This window comes from Sus scrofa, chromosome 14, assembly GCF_000003025.6.
Source record: "Sus scrofa isolate TJ Tabasco breed Duroc chromosome 14, Sscrofa11.1, whole genome shotgun sequence".
Lineage (NCBI taxonomy): Eukaryota > Metazoa > Chordata > Mammalia > Artiodactyla > Suidae > Sus > Sus scrofa.
This window is the reverse complement of record NC_010456.5, coordinates 107,480,686-107,507,907: the sequence shown is the minus strand read 5'-3', so window position 1 is coordinate 107,507,907 and position 27,222 is coordinate 107,480,686. Positions and strand designations below refer to the sequence as shown.

The window sequence follows — 27,222 nt, the reverse complement described above, 5'->3', positions numbered from 1 at the left end:
GATCCTTTAAGAATGCATTAGTTCACTTGGAGTATTTTCACAATTTTTGAAGGAGAAAAACTACATAAAGAAAAGCATAGATAATGTGGTCCCATTTTTATGAAATAAAGAGGAGCATATGCATATATGTTTATGTGAGAATGTTGGTGAGTGGAAGAATACAAGGTTGGTAAGGGGGCAGGTGAAGTAAACACTGTGGGTGGAGGAGCAGAGAACAGTGGGACAGGGACCCAAGCAAAAAAGGAAAAGAAAAATAAAACTTGCATTTACAAATATGATCATTTTTTTATGCACAAATAACGAGTAGCACTAAAAATAATGTTAAAATATTCTCAAATATAAAAAGGAAAAATGCTACTTTTTTCAGGTACTTAAAACCTTCCAATGATTTGCTATTGTACCTTAAATAAAATATGAACTCTCTACCATGACCTATATGATCTGGTCCTGGTCTACCTCTCCAACTTTATGTGCTACTCCCCTTCCCTCCCCCGCGTAAGTCTCTTTCTGGACTAGAGGCCTTGGTAATTAGCCTCTACTGCCTGAAACTCTTTTGCCACAGGTCTTTGCATGACTGGCTCTCTCTCAGTTGTGGAAGCCACAGAGACCTCGCCAAATAGCTATCCTCCTCTACTTGCTCACCAAAAGAGCATTGATTTTATTGGGAGAGCAATACATCCACTTAAAAATACTTGATCACCACCCTCTCTTGTGGCCAGGAGTGAGGTAATTCTGGCCAACAGGATATAAGTAGAAGTTACTGGGCACAGCCTCCTGGGAAGCTTTTTAAAAGAACTAAACCAGCTGCATCTTCCACTTCCTCCTTCCCTTTCTGTATTTTCTTGCCATGAAAATGACTGAGAAGCTACAGCATCTGTGGTTCCCACATCAGCCGTCTCAGTATCACCTGGGAACTTGTAACTGCAAATGATCAGGCCGCACCCCAGATCCCACTGAATCAGTAATTCTGAGGGTAGGACCTGGTAATCTGTGTTTCAACAAACTCGTCAGGTGATTCTTATGCATGCTGAAGTTTGAGAGCCACTGAGAAAGAGCACAGGAGTCTCCTTAGAGACAGTGAAGAAAATGAATGAAGACCAGTACACTTTTGACATCAGGGAGCTACTGCACCAGAGCTGGGCTGCCCTCTCTGGACTTGGCCATTATGTCATTCCTATTTGGTCATGCTACTGTGATGAGGTTTCTGTTACATGCAACTGAATGCCATTCTAATTAATAAATCATCTTTTAAATCTCAGCGCAAACATGATCTCTACAGAGAGGTCTTCGCTCGCTACTCTGCTTATATCCTCCATCCCTACTGAATTCCTTCTCTGTCATACCAACCTTTTTGTTTACTTTATAGCACTCATCACACGCTGAAATTATCTCACTCACTTACTGTTTACTTGCTTAGGAGCTGTTCCCCTTGTAAGAATGTAAACTTCACAGGGGTAGGACCTTTTTCTTTTCACCCCTGTCCTCCAGCACATACTGAAGTGTCTGGTACATAATGGATGCTCTATAATTATTTGTGGACTAATTTAAAGAATTTTAAAATGATATGTTACATTTAATATCATGTATTTTTAAAACAGTCAAATGAGGAATTCCCATTGTGGCTAAGGACCCGACACTGTCACTGTGAGGATTCAGGTTCGAGCCCTGGCCTTGCTCAGTGTGTTAAGGATCTGGCATTGCTGAGCTGAGTGTAGGCCTCAACTGCAGCTCCAATGCAACCCCTCAGCCCTGGAACTTCCATATGCCACAGGTGTGCTTATAAAACAAAATAACCCCCCCACACACAAAAAAAACAATCAAATATGATAAAAGGGTCATTACAGACAATTACATAATTTTTAGGAAAAACTTTTAGTTGAGGAACACATCAATATAAAAAATGGATATAACATAGACTATAATACACTTGCCTATGAAGACTTTTCTCCTTACTCTTAAAGCGGCCTATCAATTCTAAAACCATTAATGGCTAACAAAATAGCTACATAAACATTCAATGTATCATAGAAATGAACTGCATGAATTCGGCATTTCTTTGCCAAACTTGTCTTTCCACGGCTACCATTTTGTGCTACCCCAATCAATGTTGGAGACTTGTTGGTAACAAAACTTCACAGAGCATTTAAACACATTCAAATAAAAGCAAAAATTCTGATCAGTTTTCTGATACATGCCAGAAGACACACATAATTAGGTTTTAACCTTTGAGCAAAACATTCTCCTCACCCACCTCCCGACTCTCGCTACTCTTCTAGTAATCTTGAGTTTGGTCCAAGACTAACATCACTGCAAATAAATGAGGTCTTCTCTGGCACCAGCTCACTCAGGTGTATTGAGGGAGGAGATGCAGATTGAGGATTCCCTGAGGATGAATTTGGGGTCTCTGCTCTCTGCTTGCTGGGGTGACTCAAGCCCCGGAGCTCCTGCAATGAGAGCAGTGAAGCCTCTTTTTCTTACTTTTACCTCATATAAAGTGTTCTCATCAATCTTTAGACATCTGTATCTTTTGATTTAAAAAATAAGGTGTTATGTACCGTAAATAAACTGTATGAATACTTTTCTCAATGTAGCACAGAACAATCAAATACAGCAAAGTACAGGGATTCTTAGATCCCTGTCCACTCTTTCTTGAGGACCCAGATGGGTCTCCCTGGGGCCAACATTGTGAAAGAAAAGCAGCAGAAAAGCGCCAGGGGCAGAGTAGAGGGCTGCTCATTAAGAAACAAAGGAACTCTAAGATTCAATAAGACCATTTTCTCCATTTCTCACAGAACCAGGAAAGCATTTAGGTAGTGTTTCCTGTGAGTCTCTTCCAAATACTCGGAGCTGAAAGGACTTCAGATCAGTAGCATCTCAAGAGAAAACTTTTGAGCAGGCTCCAGAAGCTGACCTCAGTCCTCAGCCCAACATGACAGATTTTCCTCTTATTTCTAGCCACTGAAATAATCTTTTATTTCCTAAGAGGCAGTGACCTTAGGTTTCTATCTGAATAATTTCTGCCAGGAATTCCATCAGAACCAGCATCCAATGTACCAGTCTCATCTTGGTAAAAATGACATTATAAGGCAAGGTTTTCACTCTTAACAGGTAAAGAGAATTTCCTGGGGAGCTTGTTTAAAATAACATCAATTCTGGAGCTGCACTCTCAGAGATCCAGGTTCAGTAGGTACTGGGTGGGATGTGGGAATATGCATTTTTAAGTAAGGCTTTCCAGGTGATTTTTGATGGACGTGGTTTGAGTAACACTGGCTTTAGAGAGAGGCCAGAATTGCTTCTTTCCCAGAAGAAGACCTACATAGACAGTGACCCAAGGTGCCAGACTTCCCAAAGAGTCCTCCTTGAAGAGGTCTCCTGTGAGGAGGCCTGAGTCTTGTCCTGAAAGACTCATGGAGTGAGTCTCCATCGTATTTAACTAAGTGAACCAAAAATTGGATTCACGCTGATCTGCACTTAAGGATGAATAGAAAAATCCCAATTACCAGGGAAGTTTTGACTTCTGTTGGGGGCCATGAACAATCTTCTCCTTTTCTCTTCTTCCTTTTCACTGACGTTGAGCTAATGAAGCCAAATAGACCCACACAGACAATATGTTGTTTGGGTATGGATGAATGTACACAGCTAGAGCAAATTCTGTCTGTGGAAATTCAGAGGAATGAATTCCAGTTTGATACACAGTATCAATAACTGACTGTACATCAGTGTATGGCATCTGGATAGGAAATCCTGTGACCTGGACCAAAGACAGAATAACAAGGAAACCCATATTACAATTGTGTAGGTGATCAGGAATTACTGCATGCAAAGAGATTACAGAAGCCTCAAAGAGATAGTAGTCATAGAACAATAATGATAGTTATCATTTCAGAGTTCCTGTCGTGGCTCAGTGGTTAATGAGTATCCATGAGGACCCAAGTTCCACCCCTGTCCTCACTCAGTGGGTTGGGGACCCAGCGTTGCCATGGGCTGTGGTGTAGGTTGCAGACATGGCTCCATTCAGCATTGCTGTGGCTGTGGTATAGGCTGGCAGCTGCAGTTCCGATTCGACCCCTAGCCTGGGAACCTCCATATGCCATGGGTGCAGCCCTAAAAGATTAAAAAAAAAAAAAAAGACAGTTATAATTTCATGGGTGTTTACTATGTTCTAGGTACAGCGCTAAATACTTCACAAACATATTTAATCCTCTGACAACCCTAGGAGGTAGTTTTTGTTATAATCCCCACTTTGCAGAGAGAGGAGCAAAGCCAGGTCGGTCTAATGCCAGAGTCTGGACACATTGTACTTGTACTTGCACCCTCACTGAAAAAGCAAACTGCCAACAGGGAAATTTCTTGGTCCTATAAATGAGGGTTTAAAGTGAGCGTTTTGGAAGAGTTTATTTAACATTGATTCAGTTTATATTTATTGATAACTGTATGACAGGATCAAAGGGTAAGGACCATAGTCCCATTAAAATTACCTATTTAAGAATATACAAATGACTATCATAAGCCTCTTTCAAACCTTAGACTGTTTAATTTAGGAGGCTTTTCCTGGTCTTTAAATCTGTTTTCTGTGCTCTTCACATGTGATTGCACAGTATACTGTCCTTCCTTAGCTTACTTAACAAAATGTATTGCAATTACATGTTTTCTGGTTTGTCTTTATTTTTCTTTTCTTTATTTTTACTTTATTTTATTTTTTTGTCTTTTTAGGGCCACAACACAGCATATGGAGGTTCCCAGGCTAGGGGTCGAATCAGGAGCTGTAGCCACCAGCCTAAACCACAGCCACAGCAACACTAGATCCAAGCTGCATCTGCAACCTACACCACAGCTCACAGCAACGCCAGATCCTTTAACCCACTGAGCAAGGCCAGGGATCGAATCCATATCCTCATGGATGCTAGTCAGATTCATTTCCGCTGAGCCATGCCAGGAATTCCTGGTCTGTCTTTCTAGCTAGCCAATAGTCTCTGTAAATGCTCCACTGTACCTGTCTTGTTTACTGTCATAACCCCAGTGTCTAGCACAAGCCTGCCATGTAGAATACAAACAATAATTAACATTTACTAAATACTTGTTAAGTGCTGGGTGCTATGGTATTAGCTCATTTCATCTCACCACAAGCACAAAAAACATAACTATTTTTACCAATGGGGTAGAAAGTATAGAGAAGTTAGGTAACTTGGTCAAAGTTGGTGAGTGGTTCAGCTAAGATTTGAACCCAAGCTTGCAGGATTTAGTCCAGGTTTATGAATGTATGTTATTAAACAGTAGATAATTCTACAAAGGAACGCCAAGTTTTAAACCTTGGCTTATAGTTAGCTATGCTTCGCTTATTTACCTCCTAATTCTATTTTTTTTAAAAAAGCAAAACCAAATAACTTCCTCCCTGTTCATGAATGCATAGTACCCACAGATCCTTCTTTGGCAGCCTAAGAGCCAATTCCCAACAGACTTCTTCCTTGCTTCTCTCAGAGGGTTTCCCTATGAAACTTCTACTCCTTGGGTTAGTAGAGGGAAGAGGATGGGGCTTCCAAAAACCAGTTCATAGGGAAGAGGAGGTGAGAGGATTCCCAGAACCGAGGATATAACAGGGGAAGAAAAGAAGGACTTAAACAATACCCCAAATGCCTGGCCTCCATGTTTGATTATGCCCTTGTTGAGCTTGGGATTTGGGATGCCTTTTAACCATCTAGCATGATGTCAAATGTGGTGGTGAATATATGGGAGGAGTTTAGGAGAGGAGTCCAGGCTGGATGTACACCTCTGAGAATAATCTGCATATAGAAAATACTAAAGCTTGCCTGGAGTTCTCTTGCCCAGAACCAAGGACAGGGAATCCATTCTGTTACTATCATCTAGAGATTATTTCTTAGTTTCTTAGTTGCAGGTGGTTTCCATTTGGGCCTCTCTTTCCAAAGTTTGTGGTTTATGCATCATAAAACATAACCACTGATTCCAAGAAAATGTCATGAAACATGGTCATGGTTCTAGCTGCTCTTTACATTAGAAATTTCTCAGTCTGTAAGTGACTGCATTTTAATACCACAGCATGTATCATGTAGAGTCAAGATAAAAGGCATTTCAGGGATATTTAAGATTACTATCATTTGTAATTAACAACATAGATAAAATGAATGCCATTGATGCCTTAAATCATATACAAACCCAATAGAATTGTAATAGTCTTTCAAATTCACTCTCTTCTTCAGACGAAACAAAGCTTCCGGAGCCAAGTTCTAGTTTAGGAAGGATTTTTCGTAAAATAAAAGTACATTGTCTATTCCAACGTGTTGGCTGTTTAGGTCGCCATTCCATTATTTTACATTTCAGAGTTCTTTCAATCCTAAAGTAAGAATGCAAAGATTATTTTATGATAAATTACAGCTCATTTAATAAATGTGAAAAAAGTTTTGTCACTTTTACTCAAGTATGAGACTGACACTTTTTTGATTTAGGAGAAAACCAGATCTCTTTGGCTCGGGATATCTGGCATCCTTCACATTAATCAAGTTCGGAAGAAAGCAGGCTCTTGCCTGGCCTGAGAAAGCAAGGAGCTTCCCAGGGTAGCCAGAAATTACCTCTCCAAGGCACATCTGTTTTCCAATTATCTGTTTGTAGACAGCTGCCTACTGGTTGTGATTTGCCTACCATCTAATTACTGGTTTGACATTCCTATTCTCCAGGCCCTCCTATGACATAGGACACTGTGCTTCCAAGAAATGCCTTTATAAAATTTCAGACATCTGGTCTGGGATAATGTTAGCAGGAATGGGTTTATTAGATCAGTTAATTCAGCAAGCAGCATTGAGAGAATATGAGGCACTGCACTGATCAGTATGATGACCAGTTTCCTAACTAGCATGAATGCTCTGATCCACTAAGGCAGGAAGTTTTCCCTATATGCCCAAACTCTGAAACGCAGTCTGGTGAAGAACTGTTTCTGGGAGTGGAGAAAATGGAGCACAGGAGTTCCCGTCATGGCGCAGCGGTTAACGAATCCGACTAGGAACCATGAGGTTGCGGGTTCGGTCCCTGCGCTTGCTCAGTGGGTTAACAATCCGGCGTTGCCGTGAGCTGTGGTGTAGGCTGCAGACGCGGCTCGGATCCCGCGTTGCTGTGGATCTGGCGTAGGCCGGTGGCTACAGCTCCGATTCAACCCCTAGCCTGGGAACCTCCATATGCCGCGGGAGTGGCCCAAAGAAATAGCAAAAAGACAAAAAAAAAAAAAAAAAAAAAAAAAGAAAAAAAACAAGAAATTAAAAAAAAAAAAAAAAATGGAGCACAGTGCAGGTTGGCTCATGGGGCCCTCCTGCGAAGCCTCTCCCCTGGGTGGAACCACTGTCTCCTGTGCCAGAGAAGAAGCTGCTGGGGGTCTCCTCATGGCTGAGTCTACAGAGAAACTAAGTAGTTTCAAGTTTGCAGGGAGTCTCTGTCCTGGCTATAACATCAGAATCACCTGTAGGACTTTGTTGTTGTTGTTGTTGCTTTTTTTAGGGCCGCATCCGTGGCACATGGAGGTTCCCAGACTAGGGGTCAAATAGGAGCTACAACTGCCAGCCACAGCCACAGCCACAGCAACACAGGATCCAAGCTGCATCTGTGACCTACACCACAGCTCATGGCAACACCGGATCCTTAACCCACTGAGCAAGGCCAGGGATTGAACCCACAACCTCATGATTCCCAGTCAGATTTGTTTTCCCTATGCTACGATGGGAACGCCTACCTGTAGGGCTTTAATAAAGTGTTTCACTATCTTCCAGACAGTGATTCAAAAGGTCTGGTCTGGGACTCTGGCACCTGTGTTTTTAAAGAGTTCTAGAAGCAATTCTGATGAAAACCTCAAGTTGGGAACCATTTCCCTAGTGCATTCTTCCTTTTTTGTTAAGAACTGGAGAAGGAGGGGCGTAAGAGGTGGGGCTTGTGTGCTAGTGAGAGAAGGGAGTGGCGAAATGATTTTTGTCATATTCTGTTTTGACTCGGTGGTGGCTTACACGCCAGCCTGCTGTATCAGCATGAGTTCAGTGAAGGTGTATCTAGAAGTTCCTGACACATCTGGAGTAGGAGTGAGGTCTGATGCAAAGGTTGTGACCCTCTGGGCTCAACTGAACAACTCCTCAGGGCACCTGTGTGTGTGTGTGTGTGTGTTTGGGAGCGGGTGCCTAGGAGGAACAGTACCAATGCTTCCACCACCTAGCTTGGTTGTTTTCACCACACCCCAGGGTGTGGGCCATTTACCTTCATGTCCTTTCAGGAAGTGTTAGCTACTGCATTATTATTACTATAGGCTCAACGATGTTTTCCAGAGGCAGCCTCATTAACTTGGCCTGTCTTTTCAAGCAGTGTCATGGATGGCAGAGGGGCTGATTTTTGATGCATGTACCAAGAGAGAGACAATTCAATGGAGGTGACCATTGTACTCTCCATTTCAGGCTTCTGGTTGCTGAATCAAATACATATTTTGAGAGACTGGGCTAGAGGACTGAAGGGTGGCTGAATGAGAGTTTAGGGAGAAAACATGATAACATAATAGATAAATAAAAGATCATACCTGTTCTTCAGATCTTCTACCATGCCTTTATCACTATCAGAATAAATTATTGCTTCAGGCTGAAATACAGACAATTAAAAGTTAGAAAAGATTCTAGGGAGACTGTCTTTACATGAGTCACCCCATGGAGTGCTAATATACTGAGAGGAACCTAAACCAGTCTCGTGTGGCAAAAACACTCAATAGCAGAGGCACAAAGACAACACAGCTCACGGTCTTTTTTTTTTTTTTTTTTTTTTTTTGTCTTTTGTCTTTATAGGGCCGCACCCATGGCATATGGAGGTTCCCAGGCTAGGGGTCCAATTGGAGCTGTTGCCACAGCCACAGCAACACCAGATCTGAGCCACATCTGCGACCTACACCTTGGCAACGTCAGATCCTTAACCCACTGAGCGAGGCCTGGGATCAAACCCGTAACCTCATGGTTCCTAGTGGGATTTGTTTCTACTGCGCCACGACAGGAGCTCCGAGCTCACAGTCTTTCCTTTGATTTTAATACTACTTCACCAGGACATGGGAGGGGGGATGGATTTACAAGACATTCTTCATGGAGAAGACAGATCTGCTGTCCCCGTTTGTTTATTCAAACAAGCATCTGACATGCTTATTGATTCTACCAGGTAATTTTTGGGAGCTGCACTGGCTCTTCCACTTATAAACTGTGACCTTGGTGAAGTCACTTAACCTCTTTGGGTCTCAGTTACTACATCTTTAAAGGAGGGACAATAATTGTACCTACTTGCCTGGGGTCATGCGAAGATTTCAAAATAAAGTAATGCATGTAAATACTGGAACATATTGCTCAACAAAGATCAGATATTGTTATTACTACTCTTATAACATGCTTTATTATCTTACATCTTTGATTATTTGTTTCTTTCTGCTGGCAGGAGCAAGTCCTCTGTGTTCGCATGTATGCATGTGCGCACGCACGCACGTGTTTCAATCTCCCCAGTCTCCAAGCCTTTGCGCCAGGCCCCCCAGCAACAGCAGAAAGCAACGCTCTCCCATGTTGCCCCAGGTCTCCCCCCTCCCGCAAAAGGATTTTCTGGGAGAAGGAGGGGACTTGTCTAAGCCACTCCCATCCCTCCCCTCCCTGCAGCGTTCACACAGACACAAGAGTGGGTTTAGACAGTTTTTTCTTTTTTCTTTTCTTTTTTTTTTTTTTTTTTTTTTTGTCTTTTTGCCATTTCTTGGGCCGCTCTTCGCGACATATGGAGGTTCCCAGGGTAGGGGTCTAATCGGAGCTGTAGCCACCAGCCTACGCCAGAGCCACAGCAACTTGGGATCCGAGCCGCGTCTGCGACCTACACCACAGCTCACGGCAACGCCGGATCTTTAACCCACTGAGCAAGGGCAGGGATCGAACCCGCAGCCTCATGGTTCCTAGTCGGATTCGTTAACCACTGCGCCACCACGGGAACTCCTAGACAGTTTTTTCTATGCATATTTCTGAGCTGAGAACTAGAGGAGCTGTAAAGACAGGGAAAGATGTTTCCCCTCACAAGTGGAATGAAGGTTGTACAAAAAGGAGGAAATATCTGCCAGGCCTCTAGGTCTTAGAATATTTCAGGAGGGTGCGAGGAAGCTCCGTCTCTCAGGTGATGATATAAGCCAGTGGTTCCCAAAACGTGGTTCCCAGGCCAGCAACCTCAGATCCACCGAATCAGAAAACTCTGAGGAGAAGGCCCAACAATCGTTTTTCAACAAGCCCTCCAGAGGGTTCCGATGCCTGCCATGGTTGGAGAACCAAGAGAACAGGCTCAGGTGGAGGGACTGTCCCCACAGTAGAACATGGCAGGAGATGAGAGACACTAGAGAAAGGGAAGTATATACTGCAGCACATCCTGCAGGGGCCACCAACTAGCCAAGACACGACACATAAACTGAATTCCCCAATTGCTGCCCCTAACAGGAGTCTGCCTGCCAAAGCCCTCCCCTGCACTGCTATCTGAGCTACTCTTGTGGGCTAGCTAGGCCACCTTCAAGCCTGAAAAAGAGGCCTGGGTTATGCTGACTTGATAAATTTATGGGGTGTTAGTATATTTTTTTTCAGGCAAAAAACCCCACCTCACATCCTTTAAAACATCAAGAGGATTTCCCTGTTAATACCATTTCTGAATACCCACATTCTCATCATACACACTCAAATTTGCATTCTCAATTGTGATTAAGGAAAAAAACAGTGTTCACTATAGACAGAGGTTTATTCTGGCACATGTGAGCCAAGGCAGAAGATCAAGGGCCATTAGGCCATAGGAACAAAATCAATAGAGACACAAGTCAAATGAAACTATGGCTTTTATAATTATATATTCAACTTGGCAAAAGATTTGGTTTCCACCCTCAATCAGAGTGGTTTTTAAAAACACAATTTTGATCCTGGAAGCCCTTGCCTTGGTGATGTGGACTTCTGATTGCCTTGGGGATAAAGGCTCAATTCCTTACCAGGACCCTGTCACCCCTAAGCTCATCTCTGCTCACTCCCTGGCAGCAGCCACGCTGGCCTTTCAGCTCCTTGACTGACATCTTGCCACTGTAAGTCTTCATGCCTGCTTTTTTTTCACTCTGTCCCAACCATCTTCTTCCCTGATTTTCATCTAGACCAGCTCCTGCTCACCCTTCCTCACCCCTGGTCATCACTTTTTCCCCAGGAAGCCTCTGCAACTTCCCTCCCTCTCAGGTCTCCTGCTCTGTGCTCCCCAAAGCACATTTGTTTCTTCCATAGTGGCATTTATCACTCTGTACCGCAGGAGCTTGAGTCTGCAGCTTTGTTTTCCCATCTTCTCTCAAGAGTAGCAAAACAGGGGAGCCCCCTTGCAGTCCCTGGCTTCACAAAGGGAGACTGGCTCTGGTTCTCTGGACTTCATGAAGAATTTTCAGGTCTTGCTTGCCATCCTCTTTGGGCCCCACTCACTGTTAGTGTCTCTGTCCTCCTATTCCATGAGATAACGACCATGGTTTGGATTCCAGATAAGCCTTTTGTTTTTCAATTGTTATACTTTACCATGGCCATGGATATGGAGTAGAAAGTCTAAGTCAAAGTAAGAACTTAATTCTTAATTCATCTTAACATAATTTTTATTTCACGATGAACATTTAAAAATGTTTAATTTAAAACCTAAATTCATATTTAAGATGATACCTTTTTCTCAATTCCTCTTTTCTGTAAGTAGAAGAATTAGAGTAGCCCAAACTCAGGCTGGATGGCAGAGAAAACTAGGCTTTATTAGTATTGCTAAACAATTCAATAAGCAATCATCTATGTAAACATCACAAGAGCTCTCCCAATGCCTAAGCTTAGAACCAATGGTAAGATTCACAGACATACACCTGGAAAAATATGACTCACCTGTATGCTTTGTGCTTTTGGCCCTTGGTAATTTTTTGGAAGCAGCTGTTTCCAGAAACTTTCCTTTGAATAGTCAAAATATACAGCCATTGGTGAATTATTTTGCTGAATATTAAACCAGACCTATTAAAACATTAACATAAAATTAGTAAAACTAGTATGGTTCCATGGAAGTACAAAGCCCACAGCTGGTCAAGATGGAGCAAAAGTTTACAGTCCTACTACCCAGTGAAGTGGCAGAAGCCAAGGATGGCTTGGAGGCAGGAGGTAGGAAACACTAGACTGCTCACTGGTTCTCAACCTTAGAGGCACAGCAGAATCACCTCAGGGAGATTTGGGGGTAAAGGGGTTTCCCTGGCCCCACACCCCAGGGGTTCTAACTGAACATATATATTTTCTTCAAAGTTTCCACACTATTCTGCTGTGCAGTCAGAGCAGAGGATCACTGGTTTGAGTCTTGAGGAGGTAACTCAAAATAAGACCCTTCCTTCCATATACTTACATTTTCACCATCAAACAAACAGTCTACACTTTGTAAGGGACAAAATGGGTCAAACTGCTTGTGACATTGCCCAGTTAATGGATTCCAAAGCAAATATTTATCAGTTTCTTGAGTTAATACATAAGCCACATGTCCCTGTATGAGGAAAGAGTTAAAGTCATTTTTGGTGGGTGACTGATTTAACTCATTTTTGTATGTGGAAGTAACAGTATAAATGAATGGTGGAGTTCCTGTTGTGGCTCAGTGCGTTACGAACCCAACTCGTATCCATGAGGATGCAGGTTTGATCCCTGGCCTTGCTTAGTGGGTTGAGGATCCGGCATTGCTATGAGCTGTGGTGCAGGTTGCAGACGCAGCTTGGATCCTGTGTTGCTGTAGCTGTGGTGTAGGCTGGCAGCTGTAGCTCCAATTCGACCTCTAGCCTGGGAACGTCCATACATGCCCACAGGTGTGGCCCTAAAAAGCAAAAAACAAACAAAAAAAACCCCCAAAAAACAGTATAAACACATATCTCTGAATTTTAAAGGCCTTTTTTTTTTAAAAATAACCTTTACAATTTTTTTGAAAAGGAAAAAAGCCAAAGCAACCCACATCCTCAGGCCCAGGTTATCTAGCATGAGGATTCAAATGAGAGGACTTTTGAGCCAATGCTGCCATGTACAGTTCTGGAGGATACACCATTAGAGCAATAAAATATATTGTTCTAACAAATTCAGTATATTATGACAATTTCCCAATAGCTAGTACTAAAATGCTCTGAGGCAGGGGCACTGTTGTGTAATTCACACAAAGGTGCTATATGGATTAGCCCTGCTTTGAGTTTGAATATACTTGGAGACCAATGGTGAGCACCATGCAGAGTTAGGGAATGGAAATTTGCCTAAGGCTCTGAAAAGCCAAGTGAAGTTGAAAAGCCATAAACCTAATTTTGAGAACAAGATCTAGAATTAGAGGCCAGAGAGAAATTATACAGGAAACCATTTGAGGAATAAAAGTAGTCATTATGTCATTATTACTTTGCTCTGCACATAACTTTTGAAGTGTAAATCTTTCTTACTTAGCAAAGAGTAAAAATTTCAGGTAATAATGACTATTTAACATTTATTGATTATTTATGTCCCCCAGGTACTGTGTTCAGCATTCACACGAATTTTCTCTTTTAATTAACTCCAAATTCTGTGAGGTAGGGATGATTATCATGTCCATCATCCACATGAAGAATAAGAGGTTAAGAACTTGTCTAGGGTAACAGTAAATGGCATTATTCCTATTTTGGGGAGAAGTTAAGTGAGGTTCAGAGAAAAAACTAGTTAGTACCGTTAGTAAATGTCACTGCTGGATTTCAAAACCCTCTTTGACCATCAAATCCATTATCTTAACACTGTGCTGTGTAGCCTGGTTTCCTTAACTCCAAAGCTCTTGCTCTTTATCACTGGGCTTATCTTTACAGTAGAAGCGTCACCTCAACCATATAGCTGAGGTGAAACTCACAGCTAAGTGCTGCCACCCAGTGTTGCCTCACAGGAATAAATGCAAACGTTTGTTGAAGGGTTGTTTACTGCCATCTAGTGGTGCTTAAAACTAGAGCTGGGGCATTTGGAGAAATCAGTCACAGGTTTTCAGCTAGAAACTTGACATAGAAATAATAAGTTCTCTGCAAAAGGAATATAGATCATGGCAAAAACCATAAAACAAGACTGGAAGTTTTGACACTTATCAAAATATACATAGCAGAACTAGAAACAGCCCAAAAGAAGACAGCTTTCTGGAGGTTTGAATGCAGGAGCTGTGAAAATTTCCAGTAGGTAAATGTGAATTTCTGGCCCACTCTTGTACAACTAAAAGCTGAGCAGGAGTTCCCATTGTGGCTCAGTGGGTTCAGAATCCAACTAGTATCCACAAAGATGAGGGTTCCATCCCTGGTCCCACTCAGTGGGTTAAGGATCCCGCATTGTTCCTGCGTTGCTGTGGCTCTGGCGTAGGCCGGTGGCTACAGCTCCGATTCAACCCCTAGCCTGGGAACCTCCATATGCCGCGGGAGTGGCCCAAGAAATAGCAACAACAACAACAACAACAACAACAACAACAACAACAACAACAACAACAACAACAAAAAAGACAGGATCCCGCATTGCCATGAGCTGTGGTGTGGGGTGCAGAAGCAGCTTGGATCTGGTGTTGCTGTGGCTGTGGCATGGGCCAGCAGCTGTAGCTTCAATTCAACCCCTAGCCTGGGAACTTCCATATGCTGCAGGTGCAGCTCTAAAAAAATAAAATAAAATAATAACAAAAAAAACACAACTAAGCAGTGGAAAATAGGGAGAAAAACTTTTTTCATTTTTTAATTACTCAATAAATGTATTACATTTATAATTGTACAATGATCATCACAGCATTTCCATCCCAAACCCCCAGTGCATCCCCCCACCCCCCAACCTGTCTCCTTTGGAAACCATAAGTTTTTCAAATTCTGTGAGTCAGTATCTGTTGTGCAAAGAAGTTCATTGTGTCCTTTTTTCAGATTCCACATGTAAGTGATAGCATTTGATGCTGGTGTCTCATTGTCTGACTGACTTCACTTAGCATGATAATTTCTAGGTCCATCCATGTTGCTAAAAATGCCATTATTTTGTTCCTTTTAATGGCTGAGTAATATTCCATTGTGTACATGAACTGTTAGAGCTCATCAATGAATTTGGCAAAGTCGCAGGATACAAAATTAATATACAGAGAAGAACTTCTTAAGGATCTTAAAAGACAGCATTAGAAACATATTAGATAATGGTGGTGATGATGGTTAACAACCACAACTACTACTGTAACTGTTAGTACATCACTGCCACCACCATTTATCAAGCCTTTCCCATAAAGGTGCTGTTCTCAGTGCCATATATTTACTATGTAACTTAGTAACTCCATGAAGTATTATTTGTACTGCTTTACACAGAAGAAAAACAAAAGGAAGTCATTCTTTACACTGCAGAAGATTGGATGAACCAACATTATCCTAAGTAAATAATTGCTTGTCCATGAAATTTCCTACTTAGCTTGTGAAAAGATGGATACTTGTCATTGAAGTCATATAACTTGCAGCAGAAAGCTAATTCGTTCTTACGCTATTTAAAAATGAAGTCCAACACTTACTTCCAACACTGAGGTTCCTAAGAGGACCAAAGCTTTCTTTCCAAAATACAGAAGGAAATTACAGAGAAGAATGGCATGCTCCTCCTTGGTTCCAATAGCCAAACTGATGCAGCGCTAAGGCAAAACAAAAGCAACAAGGACATAAAGGGGGGGTGGGGAAAGAAAGTTGAGTAATGCACGCCTCCAACAGATTTAAAGCCCTCTACTCCCCTCAGTTTCACACATACATTTTTTGCCAGGTCACTAAGATGACTGAAAAGCTGAAAGCTCTGGCACCTTTTGCCTGATAAAACACTAGGGCATTAGAAAGAGAAAACATTAACTGGGAACATAAGGGTCACTTTATTATGGGACAATGAATGTGGATACTGTATAAAGGACCCAATAATTTATCATCCAAAATAGAATATTTTTTTGAGGTCCTGCTGTGGCACAGTGGGTTAACAGTTCAACTGCTGCAGCTCCAGTCACTGTGGAGGTGCAGGTTCAATCCCTGGCCCCGCAAAGTGGGTTAAAGGATCTAATGTTGCCACAGCTGTGATGTAGGTCACAATTGTGGCTCAGATTCAATCCCTGATCTGGAAACTTCCATATGCCTCGGGTGTGGCCATGAAAAAAAGGGGGGGGCATTTTTGTTTGGGACAAATGCCCTGGGAAAACAGGGACATAGTGGCTGGCTGTTATTGTAAGGAACCACATCTGACAGGGAATCACACCATGTTTTTGGAGGAAGGGATCCTTTGGTCAATGGAGCTACTCTCTGTCCTGTACCAAGTAAGTGCTTTCAACCCAAAGAGAGAAAGAGAACTGAGTTGGAGCCCAATCAGGAAGAGTGATTGAAACTTCTTCAAATGAAAGAGCCGAACAGCTGGGCTGGGTGTCATCAAATAGAGGATGCCTAAAAAGCAGCTGTACTGCAGCAGGAGAGAAAAAGCACAGCAGAGGTGGCAGACTGATGGTCTGTGACCTAGTTCTGGTCTATAGGTAAGTTTTGTTTGGCACCAAAATGCTTTTGAAAATTGGAAGATCTCATACAAAACTGGATTTCTGGCTTCTCTTGAAAAATCAAAAGATCTAACAACATATATGGGTCCCAATGTTCATAAGGCAATAATCTGTTTTTGCTGAGTAGCCACTACACCATTTAGACAAGGACATGTGCTTTCTATTTCGTTAGTCCCAGAGAAGAGGCTGTGGTGGCCAGAGGTCTTGGGGAGGGGGTGGTGGCCAGAGATCTCAGGAGTTTCTGAAGTGACTATTTACCAGTTAGTATGGAAGCATTTCAATGTTTTAACAACTGGTGTGGCTGCATCAGCACACACTGGCTGAATGTGATGGTGAGGGATGGAGGTAAGGGAGGATGGTAACGTGCCTCTTCTGAAGGAAAAGTGTAGACGGATGAGTGAAAAGCAGAGAAGGAGGGGTCTTCAATGTTAGGCCAAGGAGGCCAACCACTGGATTTCATAAGAGGAGGGAGAATGGATGAGAGTAGGTAACTAACATACTGTATTCCAGGTGCCTATCCTTTCAAAACCCTGTATGACCCAGATGAGGAAACTAAGGTCCAAAGAAGCTAAGTAAGTCATCTTAGGTCACACAGCTATTCAGTGGTTGAAGCAAGACTTGAACCAAGGTTTGTTTGACTCCAAGACTGCATGTTGGGTAGGAGACAATCTAATGTCACTTGTGACAATCTAATTAGTCATTCACTTATTGGCGCCCCAAGTCCAAAGAGTTCATGTCAATGGGAAGGCATTACCCAGAAGGAATCCTATGCCCGTGGTAACCTCTTAGCCATGGGTATTGCTTGCATGGGAGGGCCCTCAGGAGTTCTAGTGTTTGCCTGAATGGCTATTTTTAACTATTTAGAAGCCATATTTCAATGTTCTGCAGGACCATAATACCCCTGAACACATTCTTATTAGTTTGAAGAGTCTCAGAAGAGTCTTGGGTTAATGAGACCTCTTTGAGTTTCATCAGATTTGAATCACTGGATCCTGAAGCAAACCACATGCCTGTGTCTCCCTTGTTCCCACTTAGTAGAAGGCAGGGCAGCTGACCTACTAAGTTAGCCCTGTGCCCCCTAAATCCATTTCAGCTCAAATCTAGCCTCTAAAACACTCTAGATAAGTGCCAGGACTAGCAGTCCAGATGGAAAGCGTCCCTCTCTTAGGTTCCCACCACACTGGTATTTTTCATTAAAAATATTTATTGAATGCTTGCTAAATTTGAAGTATGTACAAGTGATGAATACAAAAATAAATAATAAGGTCTGCCTTTTCATTCAAGGAGATTAAACCTGGGATGTATGTGTACCATGTGTGGGTGTAGGGCTAATACATAAGCGACTAAATGTAATTTAACATGAAATGGAAAAAGTACTCTGATTAAGGTTGACAGATTTAGGGGCAGAAAATAGGACACCCAATTCAATCTGAATCTCAGATAAACAAATATTTTCTTTAGTATAAATATGTCCCTACTATTGCAAAGGGCCTGCGTTTTATTTGGCAGCCAGTCTAAAGACAACTTTAATCCAAGTGCCAAAGAAGAGCACTGACTACAAGCTCTTTGTTCAGATGTGGGAAAACCGGGGAAAGCTTCTCCGAAGTGGTGGTATTTGTCCTCGACTTAAGAGTCTGACCACCTCTATAGTGAATAAGCCATATTTCTCTCTGGAGAATGTCATAATAAGGTACTCCAGGAACTTCTATTGCATCAAAGTATTCATGAGCTACTTAAAATTTTAATAAGATTCTTGGTCTTTAAGAATTATTTCAATGTTGTTACAGAGCTGAAAATGATGTATTAAATCATGAAATGCTTTCAAATTTCACAAGGCAAATTATTACAAAATTTTTTAAAGGTGCATAATATTTTTTAAATGTTTCTTAAAAAGAAAAGTAAGTAAGAAATACTATACATTTTAATTATAAAATGTAACTTGTTACCTCTGATGTCATCCATATTTCAAAATCATCATTTTCATCCAGTGTATCAGACACAATAGGAATCAAAGACACAAAGCGAGCAACGAGATCCTAAAATAATATTAACTAACATTTACTGAGGGCATACTATATACCTATTACTGAGTACAGTGCTTTACATGCATTATCATCACATTTAGTGTATCCTACAAAGTACACACTATTTGTTTTATTTTACAAAAGAAGGAATAAGCTTAGAGTGCTGAGATAACCTGCTCAGGGTCACACACTAACACAATATATGGGTCTCTGGGAATGAGCTCAAGTTAGCCTGACTCCAGAGCATGCATGTTAACCATTACATTTCACTGTAATAAATTTAAAAATTTACATATGATACATTACATGTGTACCCTAAAGTATAACTGTTCAAAGTATAACTGCTAAATATTTTTTAAATGATGTTGAATAATAGCAAAAGTTTCATTTGCTTTTAGGTTCAAAATCAGAATCATTTTTATTAATAAAGTCTAGTTATAAGTCGCTGCAGCAAAGAAATGGTGATGCAGCCTACTTTTTCAAACAAAAGTTCTATTGTGAATTGTTTCCCCTATAGGGCTGGAGAGAAGGACTCAGCCTAGAGTAGAAAAGAAGAAAGGAATACAAGTAATAAACAATGAGATAACACAGAAAATTCACCAAAATCTTCAGATTTACAACAGCTATCATTCAAGCACTATATGACCTCCTTGCACTGGTCATGTTTCTTACTTCATGCAATTAATTAAACATGGTTCAAAATCCTTGATAAGCAAAGGAGCTAGGATTTATATTTTTTTAAAAAAAAAGAGAAGCACTGTCTTTGACAGAAACCTGAGAACATTATTATCTCCTTGGACTTTGGGTGTCAGGAAATAGGCAAGAAGAAGCCCCCCGTAATGGAAGAGCAGGGTGTAGCAAAAGGTGACTAAATTAGCACTTTTTGTTTCAGCTTAAAGAATTCAGGTAAGAACTTCATAATGGAAAGATAATATGTTTCTGAGGAGAGCCAACTGACCCAATCATGCCTGAATAAACAAAAGGTATAAGTGATTTTTCATAGATGCCCTTTAATCAAAGTTTATTTTTTTCTCAAAGGGGAGTCTAGATTTCTGATTTCATATTTTCCTTTCTCAGTGTAGAAGGAGCTATATATACCCTCTTTTGAGTCCATAATGAATATATATAGATGTCTCTTTTGTCAGCTAGTAAATAATAGACATGCGTAAAGCCATATAGGGATGAGATGGGAAGTGTCAGACTGGCAGTTTACAGAGCAAAATATAACATAGTTTCTTCATTCCCAGGTGCAACAAGGTTAGTCCTTAGTAGGACACTAACTCTTTTTTGGGGGTTTTGTTTTGTTTTGTTTTAGGGCCACACCCTTGGCATATGGAAGTTCCTAGGCTAAGGGTCAAATTAGAGCTACAGCTGCTGGCCTATGCAACAGCCACAGCACAGAGGGATCCGAGCAGCATCTGTGACCTGCACGACAGCTCACAGCAATGCTGGATCCCAGACCCACTAAACGAGGCCGGGGATCAAACCCGCAACCTCATGGATACTAGTCAGATTCATTTCCACTGCGCCACAATGGGAACTCCAAAACACTTTTTATTTTTCCTGGAAGTCAAAGGATTTTTTCTGTGTCATTTTTCAAAGTGTAGCTTTTTATTTTTCCTGGAAGTCAAAGGAATTTTTCTGTGTCATTTTTCAAAGTGAGAGTTGTGAAGCTGGTGTGATCAAATAAAATGCTGTGGTAGCAGTGACTCTGGCACAAGGGGAGAAGTGAAAGGGATCAGAAAGAAAGGTGTTCTTCCATCTGGCCCTCAGAAGAACACCCCCAACACAGATGACTTCTCTCTCAGGGAACTGTCTTTGAAGGCAAAGCAATTTTAATAAAAAGTTACACTCAAAGTCAATATAAAAAGGTACGCGAGTGAGTTCTTATTGTGGCTCAGCAGCACTAGTACTCATGGATACTCGACTAGTATCCATGAGGATGTGGGTTTGATCTCTGGCCTTGCTCAGTGGGTTAAGGAACCGGCATTGCGGTGAGTTGCAGTGTAGGTTGCAGACATGGCTTGGATCCCGAGTTGCTGTGCCTGACAGGGCCGATTCAACCCCTAGCCTGCAAACTTCCATATGCTGCAGGAGCAGCCCTAAAAAGCCAAAAAAAGTATACAGGTTAAAAAATATATAAATATAAATTTGGAGTGATCAAAATTTACTGTGGTGATGGTTGCACAACTCTATGTACAGACCCAAGACCACTGAATACTATACTTCAGATGGGCAAATTATATGACACGTGAATTATAATCTCAATAAAACTACTAAAATAAATATAACTTACAAGTGTTGCATTAGAATCATGAAGAAATAGATCCAGGAGTTGTTGAGGTGGATTCAATGCCTTGATATACCTTGTTACTAAGATCTGTATCCCTTCATCATTAAAAACAGTAGTTGTGATTCTTCGTTTAGGAAATAATGCCTTACAGTTTTTTTTAAAAATCTGTGCTCTCTCCAAAACATCTGTGTGATCTGAAAACTAGAATCAAGTTTAAAATGTTTCAACTTTGTACCATTTTGTTCCCACAGGAAAATATCAAGAACCAAAGTTCATTTTTGCCAGCTCTGAAATTTACACTTCTTTGATAGTATATATAAAAATAACCCAGTGTAAAACCTACCTTGTCTAGTTCTGGATTACAGATGGTATATGATATTTGAGGTTCAATGGTAGCAAAAATATTTAAGAAGGTACATTCTTTTAAATTCTGTCCATTACAATCTTCTCTAGGAGACACGTAAGTAGTCTTACTCCAAGTATACCCAAGCAAAACTGGAGGAATATTTACTTGAAATGTTCCACTAATCTGAAAGAGTATATCAATAAAACAGATTCTGCATGATGAAAATAAACATCAGTCAAATACAGTATAGCTCAACTCAGTCTTCTCCATTGCAGGAAACAGGCTTGCATGGGTTCATACTGGTCCTACTCATAGGTACCTGCACAGGGATGACAAGATTCTCTCCATGATCATGGACAACCCTGACACCCTGGGCCCCTGTCTAAAATGCAGTGAGTAGAGAGGGCAGCAGTACGAAAGGGATGGAATGAGGAAGCAAGTTATGTACCAGACTGATAAAAGTTCTTAGAAAATCTAATTTAGGCTCAAAGAAAATACTTAAAGACCATGTCACATTTTGCATTTGGTCTGGAAAGTGAATAAAAAATGTACCAGCAGGAAGGACGACCCACAGTCCATAGGAGGAGGGATCATGTGCGTGCGTGCATGCGTGTGTGTGTGTGTGGGGGGGGGGGGGGAGGAGATAATTTATTACAATAACTAATAATAATGGTAGCTAATAGTTATGGAGCACTTACTGTGTGCAAGACATTCTGCCAAGTGCTTGATATAGCTCATATTATTCAGTGAGGTAGATACTGCCCTTACCTCCATTTTATAAATAAGGAAACTGGGGCTCAGAGAATGTAAGTAATGTGTGCAAGATCACACGACAAATGAGTAGTAGAGCCGGGATTACAACCCAGGTTTGCCCACCTTTGAAGCTCACACTCTTAATCTCTCTACCCTAGAGTCTGGCCTGAGACTAAGAAATATCTGCAGGGGAGTTCCCGTCGTGGCGCAGTGGTTAACGAATCCGACTAGGAACCATGAGGTTGAGGGTTCGATCCCTGGCCATGCTCAGTGGGTTAACGATCCGGCGTTGCCGTGAGCTGTGGTGTAGGTTGCAGACGCGGGTCAGATCCTGCGTTGCTGTGGCTCTGGTGTAGGCCGGTGGCTACAGCTCCGATTGGACCCTTAGCCTGGGAACCTCCATATGCCGCGGGAGCGGCCCAAGAAATAGCAAAAAGACAAAAAAAAAAAAAAAAAAAAAAAAAAAAAAAAAGAAATATCTGCAGGGATTACAAATGTAGGAAGCCCTATACCTCCAACAATTTACAATCTCCATTGCTCTTTTTTTTTTTCTTCCTTTTTGTTTTTTTTTAGGTCCACACCTGTGGCATATGAAGGTTCCCAGGCTAGGAGTCCAATCAGAGCTGTAGCTCCTGGCCTACACCACAGCCACAGCAATGCCAGATCCTTAACCCACGAAGCGAGGCCAGGAATTGAACCCAAGTCCTCATGGATACCAGTCGAGTTCGTTAACCACCAAGCCACGACGGGAACTCCAAAGTCTCCATTGCTCTTTATTTGCAACACTTGCATTGGCAACAAGTTCCCTCATGATATCCTGTGATTGCCTATTATGCAGATGTTTCTATTCTCCTTCATATCCATTCTCTTCTCCTTACCAACAATTTAGGTGGCAGCATGACAGCTATTTAGTGACCGAGTCGCATAAGTAAAATGCAAGAAGTCTGCTAGGTTTTCTGGCGAAGTATCTGTTTTCTTGACATAAGCACTGCCCCTTCCTGCTTCACTGCACTTCCTATCTGCAATAGGAACATGAGGCTGGAGGTGCAGATCACATAACAAGGACAGTGGAACAGAAAGACAAAAGTTGCTTGGATCCTTGATGATATTTTTGTGCAACTAAGCAACTACACTGGCATCTAGATTTCCTTTGAGGTGAGATAGATAAACAGATTGTTTACACCAGCCACTGTTAGGTTTTCTATTCATACAAGTGAATGCAGTACTAACTGATACCCACATAATTCCTTCCGAGTTAAATGACAGTGTGCTTGACAAACGCATCTTTTGGAACTTGATCCAGAAGTATCTTCTCTGTAAATATTTCCTTGTCCTTTTATTCTCCTCCTCATTCCTCTCTTACCTACCCCAAGTACTCCTCGGAACACCCTTTCACTTTCCCCTCCAAACCAGGAAGAGCAAGGCATTCCTCACTCTATGTTCTGCTAGTACCTCTCACACACCCTCTCTCTCAAAGCCCACCAGCACTACCATTTGTACTGAAATGTTTCTCTGTACAGTAAACTCATCGAGGTAAGAAATTCATTACTGGATCATTCAAATCTGTATCTCTGCAAGTAAGTAACACGGCTCCAAATGGAGTCTAGACTGGGATTTTTATATTTTGCTGGTCATGTAGGCATATTCTTGCTGAAAAACCCAACTGCAGAACCCTCTGGGGGTATCAAAGACACAGGGGCTAACCATTAGTCTCACCATTGTCAATAAACGATGTTTGAGGAGCGTCATTAATCAGAATATTTGGGAATCTGGTCCTATAAAACTATTCTAAGCAAATATGAATGTTGCTTTAAGACCTAAGGTTAGCTGTCATATTCTTCATCCATGAATGCTCTAACAATACCCAAAATAAATCTTTGGGTGTCTCTTGTTCTAAAGACAGCTAAAATCTTCAAATACTCACTATCCAGGAAACACTTAATACAGGATCATTTTGACTTAACCTATCAACCTTACCAGTAATAAAAATAATTACTGTTGTTTTGACTAACAGTAATTGTTTTTATTAGCCAGAGATAACAATTTAGAATAATTAGCAAAGGATCACTTTCTATTACCTCAGATTGTTGCAGGAGAGCAGAGAAAGGGAAGACAATGGATCCAAGCCAATTCTTTCTTATATATGAATGACCACTGCAGCTCTTGGAACAGTAATCCTATTAAAATAATTTTTCTATTACTCACTCTATATCATGAGATGAATAGTAAATAATATTACACAAACTTGTAGGTAAGGATAAAAAATTGCTTTCTTTTTAAAAATAAATCAAAGAGTAATAGAAAAGATTTTTCTCACTTTTTAACTTATTTAAAAGACAATTAAATATTTAAAGCAATAATAATGACCTGTTGTGGAGTTTACGACACGTGTAAGGAAAATTATAATAACACTAACACAAAGCATAGGAGGAGAAATGGATGTTTTGTAATATTCTGTTCTTACAGTATATGTGAAGTGGCATAATATTATATAAAGATAGCCTGTGATAAATTAAAGAATATATCATAAAACCTAGAGCTGTGATTAAGAAGTAAAAGAAGACTACCTAATTAAGCCAAGAATGGAAATAAATAGAATCAAAAAGTACTCTATTAATAAAAAAACGGGAGAAAAAAGAACAAAGAACAGATAGGATAAGCAGAAAACAAATAGAAAGATGGAACCCAATGAAGTCAATAATTAAATAAAAATGTAAGTAGCCATTCATTAAAATGTGGAGATTGTTACACTGAGTAAAAAAAATAAGACCCAACTATATGTTCTCTAAAGTAAACTCACTTTACATATAAAGACACAGGTTAAAGAAAAAAAATAAGAAAAAGATATATCACTCCCTCTCTTCTTCTATTAGATATAAACACTAATTAAAAGAAAGCTGGAATAACGGTATTTCTAACATATAAAGTAGATTAAGAACAAGAAATATAACCAGGATTAAAGAAGAATATTTCATAATGATAAAAGAATCAATTCATGAAGAAGAAATACAGTCTTAAAAGCATAAGCCCCTAATGAGCAAAAACAGAGCTGACACCAAAAGCAAGTTGATAAATTTGACTTCATCAAAGTTTAAAACTTTGCTCTTCAAAAGGCAATGTTAAAAAAATGAAGGCACGGGAGTTCCCACTGTGGCATGGCATATTAAGATGGAGCATTGTCTCTGTGGCAACACAGGTCTGATTCCCCAGCCCAGTGCAGTGGGTTAAGGATTCGGCAGGTCACAGATGTGGCTTCAATTCACCCCTGGCCTGATAACTGTCATATGTTGTGGGTGCAGTCAAAAAAAAAAAAAGAAGAAGAAGAAGAAGAGACAAGCTATGTACTGGGAGAAAATATTTCTAAGTCATATATCTGATAAAGGATTTGTATACTGAATATATAAACTATATAAAAATGGTATAATCACTTTGGCAAAACAGTTTAGCAGTTTCTTAAATATCCACTTACCATATGATCCAGCATTTCACTTGTTTGTATTTACCCAAGAAAGATTAAACCACTGGTCTATACAAAGACTTAAACACAAATGCTAATGAATAGATTAAGAAGATGTGGTACATATACACATAGAATAGAATACTACTCAGCCATAAAAAAGAATAAAATAATGCCATTTGCAGCAACATGGATGGAACTAGAGATTCTCTTACTAAGTGAAGGAAGTCAGAAAGAGAAAGACAAATACCATATGATATCATTTATATCTGGAATCTAATACATGGCACAAATGAACCTTTCCACAGAAAAGAAAACCATGGACTTGGAGAACAGAATTGTGGTTGCCAAGGGGGAGGGGGAGGGAGTGGGTGGGACTGGGAATTTGGGGTTAATAGATGCAAACTATTGCCTTTGAAATGGGTAAGCAATGAGATCCTGCTGTATAGCACTGGGAACTATATCTGGTCACTTATGATGGAACATGATAATATGAGAAAAAAGAATGTATATATGTATGTGTGACTGGATCACCTTGCTGTACAGTAGAAAATTGACAGAACACTGTAAACAGCTATGATGGAAAAAATAAAAATCATTTTAAAAATTTAAAAAAAACCCACAAATGCTCATAGAAGCTTTATTTATAATAGCCTCCCCCAAAGAAAACCCAAATGTCCATCAACAGGTGAATATTTAAACATACAACAGAATGTATGTTTATCAGCAGAATACCACTACACAATTAAAAAGTAATGAACTATCTGATAAATATAACAACAGATGAATTTCAATAATTTTTCTGAATGAAGACAGATCAAGTGGGGAAAAGTACATACTGTATGATGCCATTTGTATAAAATTCTAGAAAATGGAAACTGTAGTGACAGCAGATCAATGGTTGCCTGAGGTGGGAGGCAAGAAGGGAAGGATGGAGGTATTCTAACAGCTTATTGTGGTTTTCCACACACCCTATCTTGCTTTCTGCAATTTTTTTTTTTCTTTTTAAGGTTGCACCCGTGGCACATGGAGGTTCCCAGGTTGGCGGTCGAATCGGAGCTGGAGCTGTTGACCTACGCCTGAGCCACAGTAATGACAATCCAAGCCGGGTCTGTGACCTACAGCACAGCTCACTGCAACACCAGATCCTTAACCCACTGAGTGAGACCAGGGATTGAACCCTAAACTCATGTTTTCTAGTCAGATTCCTTTCCACTGTGCCACAACAGGAGCTCCCTCTGCTTCCCTTTTTCCCTTTCCACCCTCCACTTTTCCCTTGCTGTCATAATTATGGATCATGTAGGCTTACTGCCAGGAAACAATGGCATCTATTAGGTTGCCAACGCCCATTTCTTGACTAAGAAAATTCCTCTTATGGTTCACTTACAGATAGCACAGGTTACAAATGTAAAAACCTTGCAAAAGAAAATGCAATATATTCTGGCTCCCATTTTTATCTGATATTTCTCTTTTTTTCCCCATGGCATGCAGAGGTTCCTGAGCAACAGACTGAACCCAAGCTACAGGAGGGATAATACCAAATCCTTAACTACTAGGCCACCAGGGAACTCCCTCTCTTCTTCTAAGAAGAATAAATGCAAAGGAGTCCAGGGTCATAACAGACAATGTTGACGTTCTAATGATCATATGCAACAGTTAATAAATATCAAGAAAGCCAAGGTATTCAATTTCTAAGCACTGGAAACTGCTGTTTACCTGAATCTGGGGAAGGACCAAAGTTGAAAAAAGCTGCCCATACCCCTGATGCCTGCTTTCAGTTCATAACCAC

General features: G+C 40.8%; 1 protein-coding gene across 2 annotated transcripts in view; it reads right to left on the bottom strand.

Moving 5' to 3' along the window:
- CC2D2B (coiled-coil and C2 domain containing 2B) overlaps window positions 1,854-27,222 on the bottom strand; it is a 94,202-nt gene continuing 68,833 nt past the window's right edge. The window contains exons 25-34 of one of the 2 annotated variants that reach the window (XM_021074243.1): window positions 24,055-24,153; window positions 21,221-21,406; window positions 20,881-21,078; window positions 18,507-18,596; window positions 15,556-15,669; window positions 12,412-12,546; window positions 11,910-12,032; window positions 8,558-8,616; window positions 6,172-6,349; window positions 1,854-3,751 (exon numbers count right to left, since the gene is read on the bottom strand). In XM_021074243.1, coding sequence (XP_020929902.1) covers window positions 3,563-3,751; window positions 6,172-6,349; window positions 8,558-8,616; window positions 11,910-12,032; window positions 12,412-12,546; window positions 15,556-15,669; window positions 18,507-18,596; window positions 20,881-21,078; window positions 21,221-21,406; window positions 24,055-24,153 — 1,371 coding nt within the window. In that variant the 3' untranslated portion in view covers window positions 1,854-3,562. The remainder of the gene's footprint in view (window positions 3,752-6,171; window positions 6,350-8,557; window positions 8,617-11,909; window positions 12,033-12,411; window positions 12,547-15,555; window positions 15,670-18,506; window positions 18,597-20,880; window positions 21,079-21,220; window positions 21,407-24,054; window positions 24,154-27,222) is intronic. The other variant, XM_021074242.1, reaches the window with a different exon arrangement.